Here is a 17,237-nt window from a genome sequence, read left to right as displayed (position 1 = left end):
AGTATTTTGGGGGCGGCTTGGTGTCAAATGGGCAATGAAGACCCGTTGGGTTTGCAAATGCCTTACTCCTGGTAGAGATGAAAACTGCTAGAATGGGTTTGTTGACACGGATCAACACCATTGCCTGCATATTTGGATTCCCCTTGAGGGTGTGGCTAGGGGCACTGTCGTGATGAGCACCTGCAGTTCAAAACTGAACAATGCACCACTGTTTTGGAGTAAAAAAAATTGCCGTTCTCTCCCGTCTTCTGCTTGTGGCTGGAGACCCTTCAGAACTGTAGAAATGCCCTCCCCTAGCAGAAAGCAGGGTCACAGTATATGTGGAGAAAGGGGTTGGGAGGCACATCTTTTCCTCTGTTTCATTCCTCACCCACACATGTCCTGCCGGAGCTGTCCAACATCAAACCTTCCAGGCACTCGCATCGGAAAGAGCCCGCCATGTTCACACAGTGGCCGTTGGGGCAAACCCCTGGGAAAACCTCACACTCATTCACATCTGGAGGAAGAGAGAGAAATATCAGGACGGGTTGTTGTGGCTATTAGCTGCGATGGCATGTGGATCCTCTAATTTGCCCCTTCTTCAACTTGGTGCCCTCAAGATGTGTTGGATTACTGACTCCACCATCCCCAGCCTGCTGACTTGGGATGATGGGACCAGAAGTCCAAGACATCTCAAGAGCACCAGGGTGGGGAAAGGGATGATCTAGATTCTCAGAGGCAGTATGCTGGGGAGCCACACGTGTGTGGTCCAAAGTCGGATACAGGATGCTAAATGGGATGGACCTTTTCCTCCAAGAAACCAGAGCCTTTTTCATGGCCTTATGGTGGAGGAGTATATTGACAGCTATTGACACCTGGTTGCTAAGTAGAGCTTCCATGCTTAGTGGTAGTCTGCCTGAGAAGAACCTTCTGCTGGGAGTAAACAACCAGGGAGGGCTATTGCCTTCACACCCCCGCTGCTTCCTGGCTGTCTACCATTGGAAACAGGATGCTGGGTTAGCCAGAGCCTCTCTTTGACCCAGCAGGGCTCCTTTTATTTTCTTATGTCATCCCTCCCTGCCTGAGCAGGGCAAGGGAGGGATGGTAAACAAAAGCCGTAATGCAGAAGAGAGGGGAGGATAGAGGGGCTCAATTTCTCTCTCTCTCTGGCCAGCTCCTAGGATACTGAAGGTGGTACCCCAACTGCGAATGGCTGGTACCTTCACAAGAGACACCCTTCATCCTGGCATAACCCCTTGGACAGGTGGTATCTGTTGGACAAGAGAACAAGAGACCATCATGAGAAATGTGCAACTTTGCTTTGCTTTGAAACATGGAGATGGTTTAAAGCAAGGGTGCACAACCTTCCCCCCCCCCAGACTTTACTGCATCACCCCCAAGGGTGACATTGCTGAATTCCCCCTGCCTGTCCTCTCCATTTCCTCCCCTAGAGATCCCCATTGCTGAGGTGTGTGTATGTGTGTGTGTGTGCAGCTCCCGACCCCAAGGCAGCATCATAGCCAGTGGGAGGGCATGGAATGCACGTAAACATTCCAGCTGTTTGAAGAAAAGGCAAAGGGCATCTCTCAGGGCCTAAACGCTTATGCAGCCCTGGCTTTGAGGTTCCCCCATTTGGGTAAAGCACCCCAAGATATCAAGCGGAGAGCATGGGCGAGAGTGTTTACCAATCTTGCAACGTTCGCACGGGCTGCCCCAGGCGGCCCCGAGTGTGGCACAGCACTCTGTCTTCAATGTGGCCCCATTGATGTTGACCTCACAACGGCCTTCCTGGATGTTCAGCCAACAGGTCCCCTTCATGCTGTCTGTGGTGGGGGGGGGGAGAGAGAGAGCACAAAGACCAGGGCAAATGGGTCCCAGACTCATTTCAGCCTGTAATCCTCACACTCCATGCTGTCCAGCCCAGCCGGCCTGTCTGAACTAGAGATGAATCTCTCGATTTCATTTTCTCTCAGTTTCTCATTTTTCCAATCTTAAATTCGCTTTGTCCAAACTTTGAGATTGTTTCCAGTCTTATGTTCAGTTTCTCTTGAACATTGCGATTTTTTAAAAAGTTCTCATGAAAATTGATATAAGCTAATATGTGCATTTTTGTATGCATTCCCCCCTCCCCCAGTATATGCATTTTGATGCTCACTTTTTGATTGGGGAACTCCATTAGAAGATTTAGAGTAGTGTACATTTCCAAGGATAACTGAATTTCGGTTCGCGTATTGGTTCAAAAGTGTAAAATTAGATAAGTTCGCATTGAAATGCGAATCCAACAAATTTCTCCCCTATTCCTAGTCTTGGCATACAGGCAGGCTTAAGATGTTAAGATGGGTAGCACTTTTAGCAATGCCAGCATCCCAGGGTAGGGTAGGATTTCATTCCAATCTTCCTGTGCTTGGCACATAAAGTGACCTTTGCCTTGCACCTCTGTTGCACCTCCCAGTTGAGTGCTGTGAGAGGCACAGACCCTGGGCACCACCCTTCCTGTTGGAAATCTGGCAAAAGAGTCTTTACCGACACAGATGGTGCCACTGGAATCCAGCTTGTTTCCTGGAGAGCACTCGCAGGCAAAGGACCCGGGATTATTCCTACAGACGCCATTCACACAAGGGTTGGACATGCACTCGTTGATGTCTAGGAGACAGAGGGAAGGGGGATTGAATCAACTACCAGAATCATAAACAGGGTGTGTGCACGTGTGTGTGTATGCACTTGTGCTAACACACTGAGCATGTTCCCCTTCAAGAAAAGCTATTTAAAGAGTCTGCGTTGGGACACATGCCCACTGGTGGGAGGGCATGGAACACTTGCAAACATTCCAACCGCTCAAAGGGAGGGAAAGGGCTATCTGCTTGTTTGGAATTAAAATCTCACTAGGGACAAGGAGTAGGTTTTGTGGGCCAGGAAAGGGGTCCCAGGAGGTTGGGAAGCGAGGGGTTAGAAGGAAGGCAGAAGGAAGAGGTCAAAGTAGGCGACAGATAGCCAGCTCTGTTCTACTTGGCTTGGGTATTTTGCTATTAGTAAAACCCCTGAGCAGCTCAGCAGCTGGCTTTGGCCTCTTGACCCATCTTGCTGACATTGCCAGGGCTACTAGGCCCCACCTCTACTTCACTAGGTCCACCCCTTGCTTTGAGGCTCCTCCCCTTGAGAGTAATCATCAGTGAATTACCAGGGAGAGGGGTGAGGATAGAAAGTGGAACAGGCTGTTTTTGCATGGCTTGAGAGCTTCTGCTATAAGGGCCACCTTCATGATCCACCAGACGCTACCTCCCATCTCTACCAGGTGCCACACCTTCCCTACTAGGATCCACCCCATCTCTCAGGCCCCACCCTTCACACCTCCTGTAAGGCCCCAGGCCTGAACCACGCTATTAGTAGTTTTAGAGGCACTTAGATTGCTCTCTGACTTTGGTCAGTTGGAAGGCTGTTTTCCCTAACAGGCCTCTTGATTTACCAAGATGAGTCAAAGGGCTGATAGCAATGGGTCTCAAGCACATTCCTTACTAATGAGCCTGAGAGAGTCTTATCTGCCTGGGAAGTGAAGGTTGTTTGTTTTAAAGTTGCAGGTGGCTGTGCTGGGAACCATAGCAATGCTAGCCTATGCTGGGAATGGACGCTAGGTGGGGCTTGCTAGTGTTTTGCTGCCTCACTGCTGACATGTATGCTATAAAACCCATTTTACCCCATGGCTCTGGGTTCAGAGAAGCTGTCTGATCCTACCATTGGGTACGCCTGTGTGCTGCAAGTTACTCAATAAAGTATCTCCTTGTAAGTAAACCATTGAATCTGATGTATCACTATCTTGGCACCTCTAACCTAAGAGTTCAATGCCCACTGCAGGGGCGATACACCTCCAAAGCACCTCCTCCTTACTCTCGGTACATACAGCGTCCTGACACATGACTGAACAACAGAACCCCATGCAGAAGAACAGGAGGAAAATCCAGGAATGGGTGCAGTGTCTTACCTTCACAAGTGTCTGTCTCAGTCTGGAAGACAAACTCCTTAGGGCAACTGCAGCTGTAGCTTCCAGGTGTGTTGCGGCACAAGCCATTGTCACACAGCAAGCGGTTGACAGCACATTCATCAACATCTGGAAGAAGAGCCATAACAGAGTGACTGACAGAACACAGATGTTTGTGCATTAGAAATCTCTAATTTTATGGCCCCTTTGACTTCATGCATTGGCAGGCATTGCCCAAATGCTCTGCAGTCATAAGGATTAGAAACTTGGGTTTTTCTAAAAAAACCCAGCAAGGTGATGAATCTGAATAGACTATTAGGGATGTATGAGAATTTAGTTTCAGTTTGCAAATCACTCAAAAATTCCCCATTTGCAATCCCAAATTGGAATGCGAATGAGAGTGCATTTTCTCAGAACGTGTTAGTGAATTCTCAAACTTGTGTTCGCATTCACAAAAAGTGTACTTGAAAAATGCACAAATGAGCACATTTTTCTGTGCATTTTTGCAGATGTACACATTTTGAAAAAGCAATTTCCCAAGGAATAAAGCATTTTGAGTGTGTGCTGTGCATGCATGTTTCCAGCTGTACGCATTTTGGTGTGCATTCTTGGAAAAAGTCTGCATTTTTGGTGCACATTTTTTGAAATGTCTGTGTTGTTCATGAACAATTTTTGCTTTTCACAGGCTGCATTGCAAGCTTTGGAAATGGGTGATTTTGATGGTAAACTCTGCTCCAGAGTGTGTTTAGGTTCAGGAACTGCGAACCAGGCCAGTTTGCACAAACCTGGCCCCATACATTGGCAAGAGAAGGAATAGCTGCAGAGAGCTTGTTTCACCCCTCCTGCCAGAAAGAACACCAATAAGAACTTTGAAATGAAGAACTGGTGCCTGAGTTTTGCTTTTTTCCTCTTCCCTCCCAATCGCTTTTCCTTTTGTGTTGTGTCTTTATGATTGTAAGCCTGAGGGCAGTGACTGTGTCATTATTAGTACTAGTAGTAATAGTATTAGTATTAAGTGTTTCATTTCTTTATTGCTCAATAGCCAAAGCTTTCTAGGCAGTTCACAAAATTACAAAACATACTATCAAAACTTTATCATACAAAATTTAAAACACACACACAATTTAAGCACCTAAAAATAGTTATAGTGAGACATGGGGACCTGATATAACAACTGACATTAAAATCCCATTGTACGCCATCAGATACCTGGGAGTAGAAGAGAGTCTTAACTTGGTGCCAAAAAAATGACAATGTTGGCACCAGGCAGACCTCAATGGGGAGATCATTCCAATGGAGGCTGGTGGCTCCAATATTGGTGGGGCTGTTTTCCATACTGGGTTTCAGTTGGAACCAGCCAGAATTCTAAAAGAGCTATCTAAGGTGCTGAACCCCAACCCCAAAATAGGTTCAGAACCTTGGAGAGCTCTTTTAGAGTTCTGGCTGGTTCCAACTGAAACCTGGAATGGATTCACAGCCCCACTAAAATCTGAGCCACCAGCCTCCACTGGAACTTTCCACAATTGGGGGCCACCACTGAGAAGGCCTTTCCCTTGTTGCCACCCTCTGAGCCTCCCTTACTGATCTGTGTAAGCCACTCTGGGAGGCTATTTTGTTTTGCTGAAGAGGGGGGTAAAAGGCTGTATATAACTAACATGTGAACCCAATGAATCTCTCCCTGCATCCCTACCACTGGACTCGTTGGCCTCATTCCATCCCCTCCATGTCTAATGGTTGCCTGAAATCACTTACCCACACAGTTCTTGCCCATGGGGTCTGACTCATAACCCAGATTACAGATGCAGCGGTAGCTTCCCCGGAGGTTTTCGCACATGCCGTTGGGACAGATGTCAGGGTTCAAGGCACACTCGTTGATATCTGTGCAGGAGGAGCAGAATTTGGTAGGGATGTTAGAGAATTCCGCCACGGATCCCAGGGGGGCCGAATTCCAGTGAATTCAGCCCCCTGGAATCCGTGGCAGAATGGAGCCCCGTGCTCCTCCACCCTGCGAAAGCCCTTGCTGTGGCTCCGGCGGCGGCTTCGGCTCTGGCGGTGGCGGCGGAGGTGACAGCTCCAGCTGCTGCCGGGCTGGTGCAGACACAAATGGCGTCCTGAGTAGGGGTTGCCATTTGCGTCCCTATGCCGGCCCGTGATAGGCTACGTAAATATTTACGAAGCCTATCACGGGCTGGCGTAGGGACGCAAATGGCATCCCCTACACAGGACGCCATTTGCGTCCGCACCAGCCCAGCAGTGGCTGGAGGCCCCGCTGTGGGTTGGCCCGGCGGCGGCTCCACAGCCTGGCCGCAGAGCGGAGCCAGCTGGGCAGGATTCCGGGGGGAGGAACAGATCGCCTCCCCCCACCTGCAGAAACTGGTGGAACCAGGTAAGCGGGGTTTCATACACCCCTAGAATTTTGAAAGATCAGGCACTTTGAAGCTTGCTGCTCCCACAGCACAACCGCCCCCTCCTCATCTTTCCCAGGCACCCCAGAAGTGTTTTGAAGGCAAGGAGGGGATGGATTACAGGTGGTCCGCATGTTGTAAATGCCACTGATATCTCCGGTGCCTTTTTATTTTTACATCTGCTCCTTTAACAGGCAAACAACAGCAAAAGTGGGAAGCTACCATTTTCAAACTAGTAGAAATGGGTTTATCATAATTGTAGGCATGCTTGAACAAAATAAGTAAACTGAGACGGAGTCACTGATCAAAATCAAAATCAAAATTAAAGAGCATTAAATTAAAGAACATCAGTCAGCCTTGATGAGAACAGTGCTCTCTCTCTCTCTCTCTCTCTCTTTTAAAAGATTGGAGTGGGGGGGGGCTTAGCCCCCTGACCAATTTTAGGTGTTTGGTTTTTTTTAAATAGTATTATCTGGTTTAATATGCTAAAATCTCTAAGCGGTTCATATTAAAAATACAATATAACATTATAAACACAAGATAAAATACTAAACAGTTAAAAACATTATGACGAGATAACAATAAAACAGGGCAATAACATAACTCATTTTAGGTCAGGGAAAGCCTGTGTGAACAGATATTTTCAAAAGGTGTTTAAAACTTGCCACTGTTTCTGCTTCTCAAACCACACGTGCGTGTGGGGGGCCACCACTGAGAAGTCCCACTGATGTACCTCGACCTGGTGACATTCTGTTGGTCCCAGAACAACTAGTGAGGCCTCCTCAGAAGAATTTAGGGGGTCAAAAGGGTGTATATATGGGAAGATGTTCAGCTAGGTACCTTGGTCCTGAGTTGTTTAGGACTTTGTATGGCAACAACAACTAGGGAGGTACGTATTTTGTTAAATCCATTTCATCTGTGGTTCAAAGATTGTCAAGCATCTTTTGTTTTGTCGTCTGCTCATTGACAGAATCAGATTTATTTTACCCAGAATTTCATTCTACTTTGTACTAATGTGCTCTAGTGCTAATGCATGCTTGCCCAAATGCGTATTAGTTAACTCAAATATGCTCCAATGCACATTAACTAATGTGCATCAGTGCATTTGCACAAGTATGTGTTAGCGCTAATATGCACTTGTACTAATGAAAATTAGTGCAAATCCACCCCAAAGTGAAAAACTGGCCCACAAGTCCACAGAATCCACCAGATTTGGAAAAAGCCAATCCACTGTGGAATCTGTGGGTCAGATTTACAGAAAACTGAACTAATTTGAATCTGTTCCTGATTTCTCCAACATCCCTACTGTGCATCCTAGCTGCTGTGTTCTGCGCTAGCTGCAGCTTCCAAACTAGCTGCAAGGGCAGCCCTACCTAAAGCTCATTACAGTAGTCTAATCATGAGGTTACCAGTGCATGGATCATGGTGGCTAGGCTATCCCTATCCAAGAACAGGCATAGTTGGTGCACCAGACCAAGTCAGTAATGGACATTCCAGGCCTTTAAGGTCACCTGGGTGTCCAGTGACAAAGATGGCTCCGGCCAAAACACTGAAGAGTGGTATAGCCCTTCCCAGAACTCACCTCTCCCATCAGCTGTGATGCCAATGCCGCTGCTGCACAGTGCTTGAAATTCAGCTGGGAAAAGAGCAAACATTTGTCATTTGGCAACTGTGCCATCCCTTACATGCGTGAATGCTCCATCACAGATCTAACACCACAAACGGAACTTCCCCATCACCTCCCAAGTGTAAGGCTTTCCCAGTGGGATTGAGATCATGCATTGACCTGCCTGTTGTCATCAAGGGTACAGAAACTGAGTGTGAATCTGGTTTGTTTTGCACAAAGAACTCACAGTGTAGCAGTTCGGGAAGTCAACAGGTCAGCAACCTCCCCTGTGGGTTCAGTTTGGTTTTGACTTGCTTTTTGTGAGCTTTTTTGGTGAATTTTCAGAGAAAGCTTCCCTCAGCTCAACTTGGAAAAGACCTGCAATTTATGAGCTTTCCTGGGAAATGTTTGGAGGAAACTCCCCTCAGCTCAGTTCAGAATGAACCTGCCATTTACAAGCTTTCTTGGAGAATTTTGGAGAAAGCTCTCTTCAGCTCAGTTGGACCCACAATTTATGTGCTTTCCTGGGAAATGTTCAGAGGAAGTTCCTCTGAGCTCAGTTCGGAATGGACCCTCTATTTACAAATGTTCTTGGTGAATGTTCAGAGAAAGCTCTCCTCGGTTCAGTTCAGAACATTCTTGCTACTTGTGGTCAACATTCAGAGAAAGCTCATCTGCTTGGGGCCTTCACAGTCCCCCCTGTCCCGGATTGTAGTAAGTAGTTCTGCCCACACATCCAGCAAGCTTCACTTCTAAGGCAGCATTGCACAGCTGGTTTCTGCTACTGATCCAGATGCTGCTAGGCTTCACCTGTCTAATTTTGACCCTATTGGTGCTCTGTAGTCACTATGGATGCCATTTTTAAAAATTAATTCTTGGCACCAATGTGTGTGCAGGGTGTTGGTGGATGAAAACGGTCTCCCAAAGTTGCCCACCCCTGCTCTAAACAAAATAAAATAGGTTGTAAGCAAAGGAAGCTATGGGCCACCCCAACAATACTCTAGAAGTGTGGGTACATAAGCATGTGCAGAGCACTTTCTCCAATGTGGCACTCACCTGAGTTCTTGGCTGGACAAGGTTGGCATGGCTCTCCGAACCCGTGGTCTGGGTTGGCACAGCAGCATTCGGACTTGGTGACAGCCCCAGGGAAGGGCCGGGCACAGGTGCCTTTTTTGATGCCCCCGTAGCAGGTGCTGCGGACATGGGTGTCCACGCAGACCCGCCCATCCACGCCGATGGCTAGGCCTCCCAGACACTCACAGTGGAACGAGCCTTCCGTGTTGATGCACCACCCGTTCATGCAAATTCCGGGGGTCTCACACTCGTCAATGTCTGGAAGGAGAAAAGGGATGGCAGTGAAGACACAAGGGGGGGGGAGTGCCACAAACCCTGCCCCCATGAGCAATGGCTCTTCCTCTGGAGGAATGCACAGCTCAAGTAGATCCAACTGCCTCCAAAACTTGCTGCCTAAACTTTGGATTTTAAAATTCTAGTTTGGAAACAGTTTTGAAATTCATGATACTATCAAGTACTAGGGATGTATGGATTTTGTTAAATCCATTCCACCTGTGTTTTGCATATTATCAGACGTATTTCATTCTGGCATCTACAGCATCCCCAGCAGATGCCTATCTGGCCTCTGCTTAAATACATCCAGCGAAGGTGAGCCCCCAGATGTCTTCTGAGGCAGTCTGTGCCACTGCCAAACAGCTCTCATGATTAGGAAAAGTCTCCCTAATGGTTAGTTGAAATCCACTTTCCTGCAATTTCCACCCCTTAGTTCTGGTCCTGTCCTTGAAAGCAAAAGAAAACAAGACTACTCCATCTTTTTCATGATGGCCTGATAATTTGGAGATTGCTAACATATCTCCCCTCCATCTTCGCTACTCCAGTCTAAACATACCCCCTTTTTTCAAGCCATTAGGAAATGTACCCAGCCCAAATCTACCCAGTTCTTCCACTGTTAGGAAATGTCTCCTAATGGTTAGCTGAAATCCACTTCCCTGCAATTTCCACCCCTTGGTTCTGATCCTGCCCTCAGGAGCAACTCAAAACAAGACTGCTCCATCTTCTGTGTGACGACCCCACTGAAATTTTGGAGACCGGTATCATATCTCCCCTCAATTGCCCTTCTCCAGCCTAAACATACCCAGTTCTTTCAAGGTTCCTCACAGGAATATCAGATCAGGGGTTTTGCAAATCAAACTGAGCTCTTGAGGTCACATGCTCTCTCGCACAAACACCCACCCACCCAGTGCACCCCCAGTCTCTGCTCTAAAAGGGAGGGATGCTGCGTTGAACTCACCAACACAGTACCGCCCATTGGGGGCCAGCACGAACCCTAGTTTGCAAATGCATTTGAAGCTCCCATCCTCATTGATACACATCCCATTCAGGCACATGTTGGTGGTGGCACATTCGTTGTGATCTGCAGAAAGGATGACGAGAAAACAGTCACAGTGGGCTCCCCCAGCAACATCAGAATAGGGATGTCAGAGGAATCTGGCTGAGGAGTGCAGCTCGACAAGCTTTTGTCAGCTCAGCCCTGCCCCCCTCAGACTCCGTTCTGACTTCTGTCAGCTGGTCTGACTTGGTTCACAGTGAATCGGGCCAGCTGGAGGATTTTCTCTCTGTTTTTGGAATTTGCATAAATAGACATTTGCGCAAATTGCAGCCAAAATTTGGGTACTCTGTGCGAATTGTGGCCAAAATGTGTGCAAATGTCTATTTACACAAATGAAAAAAAGAACCCCCAAACATCCCAGATTTCTGGAAAAACCTGCAGCTCAGCTCACAAATACAAGCCGAGTTGGGGTGCTGCAGAAATCCAGTGAGGCCAAAAAGGGGGAGATTTCCCAGAGATGAACATCCCTACATAAGAATTGTGTGGGAACAACTTGAGATGGTTTGGGACCAGATGGTTAAAGGACTATCCCAACACCCATAAAAACCTGCCCAGGCTTTAAGATCCAGTTGGCAAACTCCAGGGACAGGATCTTTACAATGGTGGGCCCACACCTTTGGAAATCCTTGCCATAGGAAATTCACCAATGCCCCTTTTAGCTATTTTAAAAAATAGCTAACAAACCCAGAAGACTGTTTATTTTTTTATTATGTTGTGGCTAGTTGGGGAATGTTGAGGAATGCAGAAAGCTTAGATGCTATTGTTGCTCCATTGGATTTGTTTCACAAACAAATCGCTCTGCCAGCTTTCTCATCTTTGAAAAGAGGGTCCCTGAGCATGTGCAGAGGGCTTTCCCTCTCACCACTTAGTAATCAAGATGAGCTCTAAACATTCAGGGATTCCAGACCAGGGTGGGGAGTGGCAACTTTTAAAACATATCCTTCTGGATACTGATGGCTCATAAAAACAAACCACAGGAATGGCATGCCTAACCATCATCATTTCAAACAGGGTTCAAATTCATTTTTTCCCACCCAGGGGCAGGGGGCACATGCAAAACTGCAAATGCTTTACCAGCACAGTTCTTCCTGTCAGGGGTGATTTCGAAGCCAGCATTGCAGATGCATTGGAAGCTCCCATCGGTGTTCACGCAGCGTCCGTTCCGGCACATCAATCCATTCATGATACATTCGTCGATATCTATGGGGGAACCAAAAGATGCTAAGGCAGAGCTGTGCGCCTGAAGGTAACCCAGGTTTGTTAAGCACCAAACTCGGACTAGGGATGTCCATCACTGGGAAATCTGGGTCTTTTTGGCTTGACTGAGTTCCGTGGTGTGCATAACTCACTTTGCGTCTTTGAGCCAAGTTGTGGGCTGTTCCCTGAACTGCAGGAACTTGAACTCTGGTTCAAATTTCTGAGCAATTTGCACAACTTATGTCCAAATTTGTGCAAATTCTGGCTGACTTTGCACAAATTATGCAAATCTGGCCATAATTTGTGTAATTTGCACAAATTGCTCAGAAATTTGCTAAAATTGCAGAACCTCCCCCCCCCAGCACAAAATTACTGGAAAATCAGTGAACTGGCCTCACTCCTAACTTTGCACTTTCAAACCAATACATCACAGGCAGGCAACTTGTAGGCCAAAGCATCTGGAGGCACACAACTTGTTCAGCCCTGCAGTACATGAACTGAAGCTCAGCTATCCTTTGAAATTCGAACTTCTCTAAAATTTGCAAGAGACAAAAATCAATGCAGATGTTAGGGAAAAGTGGACACAAAAATGTATGTATTTGTAAAAATTACATTCAAAATCCATTATGTTAGCAATATTGCTTGCAATATATAGGAGGCAAAATTGCATACAAAAATTAGGAGAAGTGCACACAAAAATATGCATGAATTTCCATGCGAACTTTGAAAAAATATATTCTCAGACTTTGGGATGAACTAAATGTAAACTTTGGAAAAGTTTCACTGGGAGAAACTGAAGCTGACAGAGCCATCCACCCTGACTCTGGACACATGTAAAGATGTGAAAGCTTTCCACAGCTGGAAAGTAGCCTAACCAAAACAGGCCTCAGTTCCCCAAGACAGTGTAAAATCTCTACCGAGACTTACCAATGCAAGCCTGTTTAGTGGCCGTGCTTTGGAACCCCTTGTGACACTTGCAGTGGTATGACCCAGGTGTGTTCACACAGTCACCATGGAGGCAGGGGCTGCTGGAACACTCATCCATATCTTAAGAAGAAAAGAAAAAAGAAAGCCTTCAGCCATGACCCACAGAGTGGAGAGAGGCTTCGTTCCTTCACTTTAAGGGTTGGCAACTAAGAGCCCCCACTCAGCCCTCTGTGGGCCAAATGACACCAGAGGGTATGGCCACACCACCTGATGTCAGGGGCATTCCCCATGCCCCCGACATCAAAACCAATGCTTTCTTCATCTGTGATCATAGTTAACAGTGGGGGATTCCTCCAGGGGCAGGGCTTGGAGGCCAAGCTTCGTCCCCTGGAGGAATCCTGGAAAACTCTGTGGGCTGGAGGTCACCCTTCCCTAGGGATGTCTGTTGCTGGGAAGTCCAGCCCTTTTGGGGCTCAAAAGAGTTCTGCGGCATGCCTGACTTGGTTTGTATTTGTGGGCAAGCTGCAGATTTTCCCCGAACCCGGGGAACTTTTTGTGGGTTTTTGTGTGTGTAGAGAGATTTGTGCAAATTGTGGCCAAAATCTGCACAAAGTGAAGCTGTAATTTGTGCAAATTATGCAATTTGTGCAAAATTCAGCTGTAATTTGCACAGATTCAAAACACGGAGAATCCGCTAACTGGCCTGACTCACTGCAGACCAAGTTTGGCTCTGTAGTGGATATTGGACCAAAGTCCAGGCAGCTGAACCAGTGAAAGCTCATTGAGCTCCACCCCCAAAATACATTCCTCTGACATCCCTCCCTTCCCTTGCTTTTTTTGAACAATCGGTACCCCCCCCCCCTCGCTCCACACATAGTGGACATAAAACAGATGGATCAAAAAGAGGCCAAATGTCAAGATCTGAGAAGCCTATGGCATTTCCCCCACCCATTTAACTGATGAAGAAAAGGGGCACAATACTTGGAGTGCCCCAACAGCACAGTGCTACACTGTGAGAAGAATGCATACATTTCAAAGATGAGTACAACTGATGCGTACATTTGGGAAAATACACATGAGTTTTCATGTGAAAAGTCCAAAGATCACAATTGAGCTTCAAGGCAGAATTCAGAGAACTTAAACAAACCCACATTTTGCTTGTACACACATTCCTAGCAGGGATTTAGTTTCTAGAGACACCAGGGAAGGGAGCAGAACTCTGATGAATGACGATGCTCAACTCCCAAAGTCGCAAAATTTGAATGAGGCATTCCCCCAAAGCGAAAACAGTAATTAATCAGGGCAGAAAATAATGAGTGTCCCTGGTAAACAGAAACAGTTGCGGCATATGCAATAAACTAAAAAGAAGGGGAGGGGAAAATAGAATCTAGTTAAATTCAAATTAACGCCAGCCAAAAGGAAGTCTGAGCTTTATTCCTTAGTTACCTGCTGCCCAGCCTGCAAACCCGCCTAAGCTGAACTGAATTATGGATGCTCAACAATTTTGTTCCATCTGCATTTCAGACTCTAATGCACCATCATCCTTCGAATTTTGTGCTTCTCTGGTTGTGGTTATGCAGCTTTCAGCTCAAAAAATGTGCCAGCATGTGCAAAAAAAGTGCCAACATGTACAAAAATGCATGTTTTAATGCATGTTTTAAGTAGGGCTGTGCACAGACCCCCCGATCCGCTTTGGATGCCACTTTGGATTCTCTGAAATGACCCCTATCTGCCTTGAATTGATTCGGATCCCCTCCACTTTGACTCGGATCCGAATCCGAAGCGAGATTCGGATCACCTGTTTTTGGCATTTTCCCATTGTCTTGCATGGGAAAACACAAATGATCATACCTTTTTAGTTTTTATGATACAGGCATAAAATTTGGGGACCTCTCTACCCCCCTGGAGAGGAGGCCAGATGCAAAATTTCAGACAGTTTGGCCCAGTGGGTTTTGTGCTAGGTGGAGTTAAAATCTGATGTTTTCCACAGAAACTCTCAAAGCAAAGAGCTGTAACTTCTCCCTGTTTCCACACACGCACATGACACCTTGGCCTCTCCCAGCCCCCCTTGAGGGCATCACCCCCCTCAAAAAACCCAGGCAGTTTGGTCCACCAGCTTGTGTGCTAGGCACAGGTGAAATTTGATGTTCCCAGAAACTCAGACCAAACTCAGGAGGGAAAGTGTGTTGAAGCAGAGGTCACTATCCCTAATCCCTGCTGCAGGTTTCTTTGAAGAGCAAAACAACCCTTATTCAGAAGAATCACCAGCTCTGCCTCTCTATGGCTGAATACACACAGTACCTGACAGGCAGGCTGGAAGGGGTTATTTTTTTATCTGCTTTTCTTTATTTCTAGCACACACCAAATGAGTCTTTTGAATGTATTTTACACAGTGGTTGCTGCTCTGGGCACAGCCAAAGTTTGATTTTCTCCACAAAAACTCCCAAAGCAAAGAGCTGTAACTTCTCCCTGATTCCACACACGGACGTGACACCTTGGCCCCTCCCAGCCCCCTTTGAGGGCATCACACCCCCAAAGCCCAGGCACTTTGGCCCACTGGCTTGTGTGCTAGGTGCAGGTGAAATTTGAGTTTTCCCAGGAAAACTCCCAAAGCAAGGAGCCGTAACTTCTCCCCACCTCTGCCCCTGCCAGCACCCCGAAGATGCCTCATACTGCACTGGATTGCGTTGCCACACAGTGGAGTGTTATTGAACTAAGAAGGTAATTACTATACATACTATGTGTCTCGTGCTTTTTCAACACTGCCTTGAAATGTGGACGTATTGCTTTGGTGGAACAACAACCTAGCACGCAGACACACACGGACACAGACACACAAGAGCTAAAGAAAAGCAGAACTACCTCAGCAAATGACAGATGTCTTTAATTTATTGTTTTATATTTAATGTTCTTTTATGGAAGGCAGGTTAACTTCAAGAAATACAGGACAACAATGGAGGTGATAAGAGCCAAGAGCAATATAATAATATAATAATATAATATATAATAATAAAAACTCCTTTAATTTCTGTTTTGGGAGGATCAACACAGAGAAGACACAGATGGTTCACTTCAGCAAGGGGTGGGTGGGGGGAACACTACAGACATAGGCTGCTATAATATGCCTTTCTTTAAGAATTTAGAAAGAAAGAAAAAACTAAATGCTTGAATAATATGACTTAAAGCGGGGGGGAGAGGAAGAACATGTCCAGAAGTCAATGTTTGCTTTTAAAAATTGAAATAAGACTGGGGTTGTAAAAATCTAAAAAAGACAGAGTTGACAGACAAAAATGACAAGGAAATAGAGTGGAGAAAGCAGAAGTGAGGGTCGACCTTAGACAACAAACGCAGCCTTTTCTGGAGTCCAAAAGCGACATAAGCAAACAAACACAGGAACGGCAGGGGAGGGGGAAGCGTAGCAACAACGAGTGAGGTAAAGCTACATTAGTTTGAAAAAATATGGAAAGGAGAGATGAATCTACGTAATGGAAATAACAAATGAGTTGGAGGTAGAAAGAAATAGGAGAAGGCGGTTGGAAGAGGTGCTGCAAAAGACACAATCCCAAAGAGGACGGACAGTCAAGGAGTGAGGGAAGGGAATGCTCCCAGTACAACCAAGCTGTTTCCTTTTAATTTAAATTTTGAGGAGTGCCTAATAGCCATCAAAATCTAATAAATTGAAAGAACAACTCCTAGGAATGCACACACGCACACACACACGATCATCTACCCATACATCAGCCCTCTCCCAAAGACACAGCTAGTGCAATAACCAAATGCAGCCTTTCACCGAAGTATATATACCCCCTTCCTCCACCACTCTCTCTGATTGGAGACTGCTGGTGTGGGTTCTGGCTGAGAGTTCCTATTCACCAAAGCACACTCCCTTCCCCTCCTGCACTCACCTCCCCGCCTCCCCCCACCTTCCCCTTCCCTCCCTCCTCTTCCTCCTCCTCCTCATGCCCCTCCACATGAGCATTCAGAAGTTGATACATTTTGGAGACAGACTGTCTGGACTGCTCAGGCATTAAGTAGAGCTCCGAATATACAGGGTGGAGGAGGCGCTTCATGGGGGGGGGTGCTTTGCCCCGGGCCACCTCAGTACTGCTCTGACTCACTTCGTATCACAAGAATTTTGCTCCGAATAAGCCCGCTTCACCTTGTTATTTGGGCTTTGTAATGAAGCAGTGCACAGCCCTAGTGTTAAGGTCAAGTGCATTTAGATTTATGGTTGTATGGAGAGGAAATACATTTGGAAATATGTATTTTGTGAAGAAAGGTGCTCAAAAATGTGGATTTAAATATATGTATTTTTACACAGGTTTTAAAAAACACACACAAAACCCCCACAAAGGGTTGAATCCAGGATCGTCCTTCCTCAAAAGCAGGGATGGGCAACTTCAGGAGGTCTAGGGGCTATTTTCACATACACACCCAGGCCTACTGTGGGCCTCACCCTCCCCTGTGGGTGCCAGAAATGGGGGTGGGGAATAAAATAAATAGCATCTAGAACTGCTACAGAACACCAAAAGTGTCAAATTAGCTTGTTTACAAGCTAATTTGACCCCTTGGGGACTCCATAGCAGCTACAGAGCACTAAAAGGGTCAGAATAAGTTTGCAAACAAGCCAATTTGATCCTTTTGACACTGTGTAGCACCTCCAGTGGCCACTTTGTTTGCCCCCCCATTTTTTAAAATGGGGGGGTGTCCTAGAATTTTAGGGAGTGGTGAGGACTGCACTGGAGG

General features: G+C 46.5%; 1 protein-coding gene across 1 annotated transcript in view; it reads right to left on the bottom strand.

Annotated features, from left to right (window-relative positions):
* LOC146334107 (fibrillin-2-like) overlaps positions 1–17,237 on the bottom strand; it is a 172,520-nt gene that overhangs the window by 52,967 nt on the left and 102,316 nt on the right. The window contains exons 12-22 of the mRNA XM_084825045.1: positions 12,492–12,611; positions 11,442–11,567; positions 10,269–10,391; positions 9,020–9,295; positions 7,940–7,993; positions 5,705–5,830; positions 3,956–4,081; positions 2,503–2,622; positions 1,665–1,802; positions 1,200–1,250; positions 371–496 (exon numbers count right to left, since the gene is read on the bottom strand). Of these exons, the coding sequence (XP_084681171.1) occupies positions 371–496; positions 1,200–1,250; positions 1,665–1,802; positions 2,503–2,622; positions 3,956–4,081; positions 5,705–5,830; positions 7,940–7,993; positions 9,020–9,295; positions 10,269–10,391; positions 11,442–11,567; positions 12,492–12,611 (1,386 nt within the window). The remainder of the gene's footprint in view (positions 1–370; positions 497–1,199; positions 1,251–1,664; positions 1,803–2,502; positions 2,623–3,955; positions 4,082–5,704; positions 5,831–7,939; positions 7,994–9,019; positions 9,296–10,268; positions 10,392–11,441; positions 11,568–12,491; positions 12,612–17,237) is intronic.

This window comes from Heloderma suspectum, chromosome W, assembly GCF_057233095.1.
Source record: "Heloderma suspectum isolate Gila_16-S chromosome W, 16-S_ref, whole genome shotgun sequence".
Lineage (NCBI taxonomy): Eukaryota > Metazoa > Chordata > Lepidosauria > Squamata > Helodermatidae > Heloderma > Heloderma suspectum.
This window is presented reverse-complemented; position numbering and strand designations above follow the sequence as displayed.